We start from the raw sequence: 12,065 nt of genomic DNA on the forward strand, positions 1-12,065 counted from the left end.
TGCATTAGTGAGACACAAGATGCCAGATAGTCAACACATTCACAGCACACACCCTGTGCCAAGAGACCCGCAGTTTTCAAAGGGAGGGCGCAGCATTAGTGAAAACTGTAACAAAACGTTAGTGTCAGGCTGTAACAAAAAGCCTGGCGTCCATGGCCACACAGACAAAGGTCAATGCAATGAGAACAAACAGGTTTGTGACCACAGGGGAAAACATCCATCATTCAGAAGAGAACTGAGAGGAAGGGGGTGGGAGGAGTGATAGGGGACGGGGAGGGGGGGGGTAATGTGAATGAGAGGGTGAGAGGGGGTAGTGGTGAAGGAAGGGGAAAATGTAAATGAGAAAGAATGAGAGAAAGACAGAGACAGAGAAAGAGAGAGAGAGACTGAGGGAGAAAGGAGATGACAAGAATGAGAGAGAAAGAGACTGAGGGTGAGACTGAGAGGGAAGAGTGTGAATGAGAGAAGAAAGACAGAGAAATGGGGTGGAGAGAGGAAAGAGAGGGGAAAGAGACAGAGAGATGGGGTGGAGAGAGGAAAGAGACAAGAGAGATGGGGTGGAGAGAGAGAGAGGAAAGAGAGAGATCGGGTGGAGAGAGAGAGAGGAAAGAGACAGAGAGATGGGGTGGAGAGGAAAGAGACAGAGATGGGGTGGAGAGTGAGAGAGGAAAGAGACAGAGAGATGGGGTGGAGAGAGGGAAAGAGACAGAGAGATGGGGTGGAGAGTGGAAAAAGACAGAGCTGGGGTGGAAACAGGAAAGACACAGAGGTGGAGAGAGAGAGGAAAGAGACAGAGAGATGGGATGGAGAGAGGAAAGAGACAGAGAGATGGGATGGAGAGAGGAAAGACACAGAGATGGGGTGGAGAGTGGAAAGAGACAGAGAGATGGGATGGAGAGTGGAAAGAGACAGAGAGATGGGATGGAGAGAGGAAAGACACAGAGATGGGATGGAGAGAGGAAAGACACAGAGATGGGGTGGAGAGAGAAAGGAAAGAGACAGAGAGATGGGGTGGAGAGAGGAAAGAGACAGAGAGATGGGGTGGAGAGAGAGGAAAGAGACAGAGAGATGGGGTGGAGAGAGAGGAAAGAGACAGAGAGATGGGGTGGAGAGTGGAAAAAGACAGAGAGATGGGGTGGAGAGAGAGGAAAGAGACAGAGAGATGGGGTGGAGAGTGGAAAACGACAGAGAGATGGGGTGGAGAGTGGAAAAAGACAGAGAGATGGGGTGGAGAGAGAGGAAAGAGACAGAGAGATGGGGTGGAGAGTGGAAAAAGACAGAGAGATGGGGTGGAGAGAGAGGAAAGAGACAGAGATGGGGTGGAGAGTGAGAGAGGAAAGAGACAGAGAGATGGGGTGGACAGAGAGAGAGATGGGGTGGAGAGAGAGAGAGATGGGGTGGACAGAGAGATGTGGTGGAGAGAGGAAAGAGACAGAGATGGGGTGGAGAGAGAGACAGATGGGGTGGAGAGAGGAAAGAGACAGAGATGGAGTGAAGAGAGAGAGACAGAGAGATGGGGTGGACAGAGAGATGTGGTGGAGAGAGAGAAAGATGGGGTGAAGAGAGAGAGAGACACAGACAGACAGAGACAGACAAAGACAGAGACTGACAGAGACAGAGAAAAAGAGAAAGAGTGTGTGTGTGTGTGTGTGTGTGTGTGTGTGTGTGTGTGTGTGTGTGTGTAGTGTGTGTAAATGTGTGTGTGTGCACGCGTGCACGCGCATGTTCATGAGTGTTTTGCATACATACCTAAGCATGTGCGTGTCTGTCTGACCATTTTCACATTAGCATCAACAACAACAACAACAAAAAACGCCTACTCAGCTCACAAGCAGCTTGGAGACAAGCACATTCAAGATCCTATGGTATGTGACACACACACACCACAACTCTGTCCAAAGGAACTGACCCCCCAAGGTGGTGGTATGTAAACAAGCCAAACTAAGACCAGACAACAAGACAAGGACGTTACTCCAGCCACATGGCACAGGAGGGGAAGACTCAGGCTGTGCAAGTGCCCATGGAAGTGACACCGATATGGGAGCAGGACAAGAAAGACACAATCACATCCTCCCACCCCAAGAGTGGTCAAAAAGAGAAAAAGAGAGTCTGTCTGACCATTCTGACATACTTGGCTGCCAGCGTGTCCTTTCCATGCTAAATGTCTGCTTTGTGTGTCTGTTAACAGCGGTTTATGAACAGGCCAGATTCTTCCCAGGGAAGACAATAAACTCTTGTTAGTTCCAGCTGAAGAGAGAAAATCATTCTAAACTTTTCTAAACCAGATGTGCCAAATCTGAAACATATTCCAAAAACCAGATGTGGCCAATCTTAACAACTAATTCCTAAAACTAGATGTGCCCAATCTAAATGCCTAATTTATAAAACTAGATGTGCCCAATCTTAATGACTGATTCCTAAAACTAGATGTGCCCAATCTCATTGACTCATTTCTAAAGCTAGATGTGCCCAGTTTCTAAAGCTAGATGTGCCCAATCTTAATGACTAATCCTAAAACTACGAGATGTGCCCAATCTTAATGACTAATTCCTAAAACTAGATGTGCCCAATCTTAATGTTTTCTTTCTAAAACAAGATGTGCCCAATCTTCATTACTTGTTTCTAAAACTAGTATTCTGGAACTGATCAAGTATGGTATGGTGTAATAAAGTGTGGTGTGGTGTGGTTTGGTGTGGTGATGGTATCAAGTATGAAGTGCAGTGAGGTGGGATGGTATGGTGACACACCAATCATGCATGTCTTTGTGTCTGTGCGCATGCATGCCTTTGCATGCATTCACAAAAGTGCACATAAATCTCTGTGTGTGTGTGTGTGTGTGTGTTCATACCTGTGTAACTATGCATGTGTGTGCATGCAAACATGCACAAAATGCCTCCATCTACTCATCTGCCGATAACCAAGCACATACAGTTTGGTTGTAGGTTGGTTGTTTTTCCAAACCCGTTTTGCTAAGGCACAAACAGGACAACCTGACCCATCACACCTACCTAAACTGAAAAGAAATAACTCGTGCATACAAGGCGATTAGAAAAGATGACATAACATCTCAAAAAGCCTACAGAGGGATCAAGATCCACCAAAGAGATTTACTGCACCAATGTTAAAAAAAAAAAAAAAAACAAAAAAAAAAACAGAACCACAGGAAACTGTTGTAGCCGCAGGTCAGTCAGTGTGAGTACTACTGTGGGTCATGCCTGCCAGAAGAGCAGAGTTAATGGAGCAGAGGGAGCTGTTAGCAGGGACAGGCAGAAAGGGGGCACAGGGGGTGAGGAGGGTGGGGGATGTGTACCAGAGTGTCCTTGTTCTCTGGCAGCTCCGAGGTCTTGCGCACAGGCTGAAGGAAGAAACAACATTGTCCTCCGTAGTACAACGTCATCATCACTGTGTGTGTGTGTGTGTGTGTGTGTGTGTGTGTGTGTGTGTGTGTGTGTGTGTGTTTGTATGTGTCTGTGTGTCAGTGCATGTCTGTGCTTGTGTTTTTGTCTGTGCTTGTGTTTGCGTGTGCATGCATTTGTGCATGCAAGAGTGAAATTTATCATACATGTGTGAAACTGTATATTTTTTTTTATATCAATCAGTATATTGTACTGCACAGTACACATGACAATAATGATCATTTAGAACAAACCAATGGCAATCATACCAATTCCTGTTTTCATAAATCCCATCACATCCGCCAATGAACCCATCCAGCATTTCCTTTCTTACACTGGCTTCTGACTCACAACAGATAAAAGAATTTTTTTTAAAGATAAAAAATCTCCAACCCAATCCATCTCTTTTAAGCTTCTGCATAATTTTTTCTCTCAAAAAACAGTATTACTTCTACTTGACTGTATGAATGAAAAACAAGTCTCACACATATTTTATGCTTCTGTGGAAACAAAAAATGACTTGAAAGAGACACACAGCGAGCAAGAGCACCAGTAAACCAGCTGTATATACAGTATACATCTCCAGCAACTCACTTGAGAGAACAGACAGCTTTAGGAAGCTGTTTCCTCACTCCATCAACAAAAAAAAACAACAAAAAAACAAGAGAGGCAAGGCCTTCAAGACTCACTTGTGATACACACTTAATCAAAAAAAAGATAAATAAAAATATAAATGAAATAGAATTAAAAATATATAATATAATTTGTTAAAATGTGTTCTGTATTTGATATTATAAAGCTTCGGGCGAATAAAAAAAGATATAAAAAAAAAGGTATGAAAGCAGATTCGTACCTAGCATGTTCAGGCAACAGAGCTCTCTACCAGTCTTACCCACAGAGCTACTCCGGATCTACAAATGACTTTAAAAATGAATTCATTAACTCGTTCAAACAGAGAGAGGGTGCGGGAGTGGGAGGAGGGAGAAGAGAACAACAAGAGGTTCACACACAGAAAGAAGGCGAAGAAAGAAAGAAAAAAAGAAAGGAAGCAAGAAGCGTGTGACTCACGTAGCTCTCCGGGTGCAGCTTGATGAGGAACTTTTTGCGCTTGAAGCTGAGCTTGCGCACCTTGGCCCAGGAGAAGGTGTTGATGCGCGTCATGCCCTGGAACACCAGCACCCCCAGGTGGGCCACCGCCAGCTGCAGCGCCACACCCTCATGGTCCTGGGATCACACACACTTCAGTCAGGTGGTTCTGGGATCACACACACTTCAGTCAGGTGGTTCTGGGATCACACACACTTCAGTCAGGTCCTGGGATCACAAACACTTCAGTCAGGTCCTGGGATCACACACACTTCAGTCAGGTGGTTCTGGGATCACACACACTTCAGTCAGGTCCTGGGATCACACACACTTCAGTCAGGGATTCTGGGATCACACACACTTCAGTCAGGGATTCTGGGATCACACAAAATTCAGTCAAGTCCTACAGTCCTGGGATCACACACTTCAGTCAGGTCCTGGGATCACACACACTTCAGTCAGGTCCTGGGATCACACACACTTCAGTCAGGTGGTTCAGGGATCACACACACTTCAGTCAGGGGTTCTGGGATCACACACACTTCAGTCAGGTCCTGGGATCACACACTTCAGTCAGGTCCTGGGATCACACACACTTCAGTCAGGGCTTCTGGGATCACACACTTCAGTCAGGTCCTGGGATCACACACTTCAGTCAGGTCCTGGGATCACACACACTTCAGTCAGGTCCTGGGATCACACACTTCAGTCAGGTCCTGGGATCACACACACTTCAGTCAGGTCCTGGGATCACACACTTCAGTCAGGTCCTGGGATCACACACACTTCAGTCAGGTCATGGGATCACACACACTTCAGTCAGGTCCTGCTATCACAGACACTTCAGTCAGGTCCTGGGATCACACACACTTCAGTCAGGTGGTTCAGGGATCACACACACTTCAGTCAGGTCCTGGGATCACACACACTTCAGTCAGGGGTTCAGGGATCACACACACTTCAGTCAGGTCCTGGGATCACACACACTTCAGTCAGGGGTTTTGGGATCACACACACTTCAGTCAGGTCCTGCTATCACACACACTTCAGTCAGGGCTTCTGGAGATCACACACACTAGGTCCGGGAATCACACACACTTCACTCAGCTTCCCTTTCACTTTCTCAAGGAGGCGTCACTGCCTTCAGACAAATCCACATCCGCTGCTAGGCAGATGCCTGACCAGCCGCATAACCCAATGCACGCAGTCAAGCCTTGAGTGCATGCATGTATATATATGTACTTGTGTACTCATCAGACTGCTACTAATTTGCCATGGGGCAAGTTATGTTGCCAAGGGATTTTTTTCAGTGTGCCAAGTGCCACACACTTATCCAAACGACTAGGCGTTCAGTTTGATTTTCCAGTTCAACTTGAGAGAGAAAGGGCGGGACCAGGATTTGAACACAGACCCTCACCGACACTGTACTGGCAGGTAAGCATCCTAACCATTCAGCCACCTTAGTCAGACAGACAGTAACAATAACCACCACATCATGGTCCGGGAACCAACCACATGGTCATGAGGGGGAGGAGGACAGAGATGGGAAATGTCCAAGGATAACAGTGATGCCAGATGGTCATGTGTACACAACACCCACCCACACCCATCCATGTATCTACTCACCAACACACCTACACACACACATGAACACACACACACAGTATCATACACTCACATACACTCACACACACACACACACACACACACCACACACACACATGCACACACACTCATGCATATACATCCTGTGCACATATCCCCATAAACACACTAAAACAAGAAGTAACCCATTAAAAAAAGGTTTTTTTAAATTTTCAGTAATAAATCCATCCCATGAAGCAAGCCTAACACAACTGATCAGAACACAGGCTTTCTGATAAAGACACATGCGAATGCAAAACCCACAGCATTCATACTTCACTTGTGATCTGTAACTCCCACTGTGAGAGGTGTGTTTGCAAAACAGGATCAGATTTTATCTGTGTGACATTTCCTGTTCCCCTGTTCACACTGCAATGCTTTGTTTCCTGGGAGCTGTGCACACAGCAGGGTCCCCTCTTTTCTTCACACGATAACTACAGCTATTACATTCATAGGACTTTTTTGTGTGTTTTTTGCTGGTTGTTTTTTTTGGGGGGGGGTGACATACGACAGCTTTCATCTTGCCATCTGTTTCAGTTTCTCAAGGAGGCATCACTGCGTTCAGACAAATCCATCTATATATACCTTACACCAGGCAGATGTCTGACCATCAGCATAACCCATAAAGATAAATAAAATATGATTAAGAGACAAGAGACTTTTAATAACGTACATATTGTTCTCTCTTGCACATGTACAGGGTTGTTTAATGTCAGCATATGGTGATGGGAAGAAAGTATTCATCTTGTCTGTTCACACAGTTTTTCCTAATATTACAGCATGCCATGCTGTGACCTTGACCCTCAATGTCTGACCTTGAATGTCAATAGGGATCATGCTGTCACCGTGGCCTGTCAATAAACCAGGTTTGATGAAAAGTGGATGAAAGAAATAAACTCTATTCAGCTTTTAGTGTTTTGCCAAATAATGACCTTGACATTTGACCTCCCACCCTGTCCAGCTTGACAGAATTAATGGGATGAGTGGAAAGGTCATACGCATACCAGCTCTATCATCCTACCAAGTTCCAGTTCCTTTACTACTTGCGCTTGCAGATTCCAATGTTCCAATTCCAATGTTGAAGATCACCACACACACACACACACACACACACACACACAAACACACTCACATACACAGAGATAACCAAGACTGTATGATTACACAGACTCATTGTGTTCAAACAGGTAAGTCAACAGAAGCACAGGTAAGCAGGACGCACCTTGGCCGGGTGGAACTTGATTCCGTACAGCTCCACTTTGCGGGCTGTGTCCAACAAGTTTGAGTCCGCTTCTGATGGAGATTCTCCTCTGTAACCACACACACACACACACACACACACACACACACACACCACATACACACAAACACATAAATACACACACACACACACACAAACACACACATACACACACAAACACACCACACACACACACACACACAAACACACACAAACACACCACACACACAAACACATACACAAACACACACACACACACACACCCACCACCCACCCACCCACCCACACACACACACACTCACACACCACCCACACACACAAACACACACACACACGCGCGCGCGCACGCACACAGGTACTCTGATTCTTTTTATTGTTCCGACTCTTGTCATCTCAGATTAGGGAACAATAATCAAAGATTTTTTTTTCCTCTCTGAATTCGCCCTCCCTCCTTACTGCCCTCTCTCTCAGATTCGCACATGCACACACATTCACTCACTCTCTCTCACACACACACACACACACACACACACACACACACACACATGTATATATACACACTCACAAACCCAACACAAGCACCATGAAGCAGCTCTGACACTTGCCTCAGAACAAAGCCACGAGGCCTGATCAGTGCACTGCTTTTCAGCCAACATCAGACATCTCCTGCTGCTTTTTATTTTTATCTTCTTTATCTTCTTTTTTTTTTTTAACAACAGATGTGGAGTAGCATATGTGGATCTGTCTGCACACTCCCAAATCCTCCTTGAAGCTGAAACAGCTTTTTCTTCTTCTCCTTTTGTGGGCTGCAACTCCCATGTTCACTGGTATATACACGAGTGGGCTTTTATGTGTATGACCGTTTTTACCCTCACCATGTAGGCAGCCATACTCTATTTTCTGGGGTGTGCATGCTGGGTATGTTCTTGTTTCCATAACCCACCAAACGCTGACATGGATTACAGAATCTTTAATGTGCGTATTTGATCTTCTGCGCGCGTATACACACAAAGGGGGTTCAAGCAAAAGCAGGTCTGCATATGTTGACCTGGGAGATCGGAAAAATCTCCACCCTTTACCCATCAGGCGCGGTTATTGAGATTCGAACCCGGGACCCTCAGACTGAAAGTCCAATGCTCTAACCACTCAGCTATTGTGCCCGTCACTGAAACAGACAAAACCAACCCTCCCCCTTCAAGGTCACTCACACATGCTGTCGGTGGTAGTCCATGACCTTGAGCAGCATCTCCGTTGTCTGCTGACCTTTGGGCAAAAACTCAAAGGTCATCAGGTAGGAGACGTCCACATATTCATCCACCAGGAAATCGCCAATCTCCCCTGCACACACAACCATCCACTTACCCTGCTTCACTCACAGTTAGTCACACACTACTAAACTGGAGGGGGGGGAAAACTGGTCTAATCAATATAGTGTGGTTTTTTGTTGTTGTTTTTCTAATGAATTCTGTGAACACAGAAAAACATTCAAAAGACTGACAATATTCACGAAATTGAAGATGTTTCACAAATGTCAGAGACAGCAGGCATCTGTCCCACCTGTCATACCTTTTACTCTTTTGTAATAATAATAATTTACAATTGCAATATGGCCAGAATAAAAAAAACGAACTGCCTTTCCCCCACCCCCCCTTTTTTTTTCTTTTTGTAATCAGTAATATGTATTCAACTTCCAGAACAAACAAATACAAACCATCAAGCAATTCACACTGATCACAGAATAAACACAACCTTCAATGCAGGAATGACAATCAGCTGACAATCAACACAACCCTCACTGTGGAAAAGACTATCAGCTGATAATCAACACAACCCTCACTACAGAGAAGATTATCAGCTGATAATCATTACAACCCTCACTGCAGAGAAGATTATCAGATGATAATCATCACAACCCTCACTGCAGAGAAGATTATCAGCTGATAATCATCATAACGCTTGCAGAGAAGATTATCAGCTGATAATCATCACAACGCTCACTGCAGAAAAGATTATCAGCTGATAATCAGCACAACCCTCACTGCAGAAATGATTATCAGCTGATAATCATCACAACCCTTACTGCAGAAAAGATTATCCGCTGATAATCAGCACAACCCTCACTGCAGAGAAGATTATCAGCTGATAATCAACACAACCCTCACTCCAGAAAAAAATATCAGCTGATAATCATCACAACCCTCACTGCAGAGAAGATTATCAACTGATAATCATCAAAACCCTCACTGCAGAAAAGATTATCAGCTGAAAATCAGCACAACCCTCACTGCAGAAAAGATTATCAGCTGATAATCAGCACAACCCTCACTACAGAGAAGATTATCAGCTGATAATCATCACAACCCTTACCGAAGGAAAGATTATCAGCTGATAATCATCACAACCCTCACTGTAGAAATGATTATCAGCTGATAATCATCACAACCCTTACTGCAGAAAAGATTATCAGCTGATAATCAGCACAACCCTCACCACAAAAAAGATTATCAGCTGATACAAACTAACAGGAACAAGCAAACAGGCTGACCACCGACTAACCACTAAAAATCAGCAGCTACAACCTACTGAGCACAAACATGAAATCCTTTGCATTAATAATTCAATTACTATAAAGGACAGAAAAAAAAACCCAAAAAAAAAACCAACACTGCAGCATAAGGAACAGCCACTGACACACACACCAGGTCAACACAAAACCCAGACACTTCATCAGTATGTGATACCTGACCATGTCAATTAAAATGCCTGTTACCTAGTTGTGAAACACAATGAAATGTTCAAAATTAAAATAATACTTCCTGCTTTAAATTCAAATCAATCAAAAAAATTTTTTTAAATCAAGCACACACGCACACACAAACAGTGAAACACAGAGACAAAGACAAGATACACACACAAAAGAAAGACAATAACGAACAAGCATATGCATGATCAAAAAATCCTGACAGAATTCTGGAAAGCAAAATGGGCAAACTATTACCCAACTGCCAAATAGACACTAAAACACCCAGATATGCTTCCTGTATTGAAAAAGATAATTTTGAAATGTAGAAGGGAGAAAAGAAAGAAAGAAAAGCAGAAGAGAGGTTCAAGCACAAACACACCTTGCACAATGTAGGAGGCTAGAAGTGCCGCCGTGTTCTCACTACAGTGTAGATGGCCCATCTGCAGATCTCGACGGATTTGTAGCGCAAAGCAATACCTGTCAACAAAGGTAAGATGTGACATGAGAAATGACATCGATCCTGCGTGCCCAGGTCATAATTCTACTCCCTCTTTCTTTGGAACAGAGCTCAAGAGGCAATGAATTAAACGTTTCTGGATGTCATATTTAGTATACTGTCTCTTTCTTTCAAAACTTCAAGAAGCGATTTACGTTTAAACAAATAACAAAAACTGAAGTTTTTCAGGAAGTGCAGCAAAACATGTTAAAATAAAGTTCTACACAAAAATCAAAACGATAACTGACAACATTAATGTTCACTGTCTAAAGTTCTACAATATTAATACTAGTCATGACTAGAAGCACTACACATACTACTCGTAATAACAAACAAAAACAAAAACAAACAAAAAAAACCCACAAACTTTTTTTTTTTTAAATCTTGACATAAACACACTACATTCCACACAAACTACAGACATCATAAAAAAATACACACAAAAAAAGTTTTTTAAAACAGGTAGAATGATCTGACAAATGACATCAACAACTAACACCTGGCCCCATCATTCCAGACCACAGCGTACCTGGTCAGCTCATCCTCCAAAAGCCCCGGGTCTGGGGTGTAGAACTTGACCCCAAAGCGCAGCAGAGAGTCCGGGGAGGGCAGCTGCTTGAGGATCTGTTTGCTGTTGTCCAGCCAGCACTGACAGTCACATACAACGCAATGATTATCATCACAGTTTATCTCTTGTCCAGCCAGCACTGACAGTCACACACAACACAATGATTATCACCACAGTTCGTCTTTATCCAGCCAGCACTGACAGTCACACACAACACAATGATTATCATCACAGTTTATCTCTTGTCCAGCCAGCACTGACAGTCACACAATACACTGATTATCATCACAGTTTATCTCTTGTCCAGCCAGCACTGACAGTCACACAACACAATGATTATCATCACAGTTTATCTGTTGTCCAGCCAGCACTGACAGTCACACACAACACAATGATTATCATCACAGTTCGTCTGTTGTCCAGCCAGCACTGACAGTCACACTCAACACAATGATTATCATCACAGTTTATCTCTTGTCCAGCCAGCACTGACAGTCACACAACACAATGATTATCATCACAGTTTATCTCTTGTCCAGCCAGCACTGACAGTCACACAACACAATGATTATCATCACAGTTTATCTCTTGTCCAGCCAGCACTGACAGTCACACAACACAATGATTATCATCACAGTTTATCTCTTGTCCAGCCAGCACTGACAGTCACACAACACAATGATTATCATCACAGTTTATCTGTTGTCCAGCCAGCAGTGACAGTCACACAACACAATGATTATCATCACAGTTTATCTCTTGTCCAGCCAGCACTGACAGTCACACACAACACAATGATTATCATCACAGTTCGTCTGTTGTCCAGCCAGCACTGACAGTCACACACAACACAATGATTATCATCACAGTTTATCTCTTGTCCAGCCAGCACT

General features: G+C 44.0%; 1 protein-coding gene across 3 annotated transcripts in view; it reads right to left on the reverse strand.

The window, feature by feature from the left end:
- LOC143289188 (FERM, ARHGEF and pleckstrin domain-containing protein 2-like) overlaps nucleotides 1-12,065 on the reverse strand; it is a 132,701-nt gene that overhangs the window by 100,306 nt on the left and 20,330 nt on the right. For 2 of the 3 annotated variants that reach the window (XM_076598121.1, XM_076598118.1), the window contains exons 4-9: nucleotides 11,134-11,252; nucleotides 10,488-10,585; nucleotides 8,574-8,703; nucleotides 7,348-7,435; nucleotides 4,464-4,619; nucleotides 3,311-3,355 (exon numbers count right to left, since the gene is read on the reverse strand). In XM_076598121.1, the coding sequence (XP_076454236.1) occupies nucleotides 3,311-3,355; nucleotides 4,464-4,619; nucleotides 7,348-7,435; nucleotides 8,574-8,703; nucleotides 10,488-10,585; nucleotides 11,134-11,252 (636 nt within the window). The remainder of the gene's footprint in view (nucleotides 1-3,310; nucleotides 3,356-4,463; nucleotides 4,620-7,347; nucleotides 7,436-8,573; nucleotides 8,704-10,487; nucleotides 10,586-11,133; nucleotides 11,253-12,065) is intronic. The other variant, XM_076598119.1, reaches the window with a different exon arrangement.

The sequence above is a fragment of the Babylonia areolata genome, chromosome 13 (genome assembly GCF_041734735.1).
Source record: "Babylonia areolata isolate BAREFJ2019XMU chromosome 13, ASM4173473v1, whole genome shotgun sequence".
In the NCBI taxonomy this organism is placed as follows: Eukaryota; Metazoa; Mollusca; class Gastropoda; order Neogastropoda; family Buccinidae; genus Babylonia; species Babylonia areolata.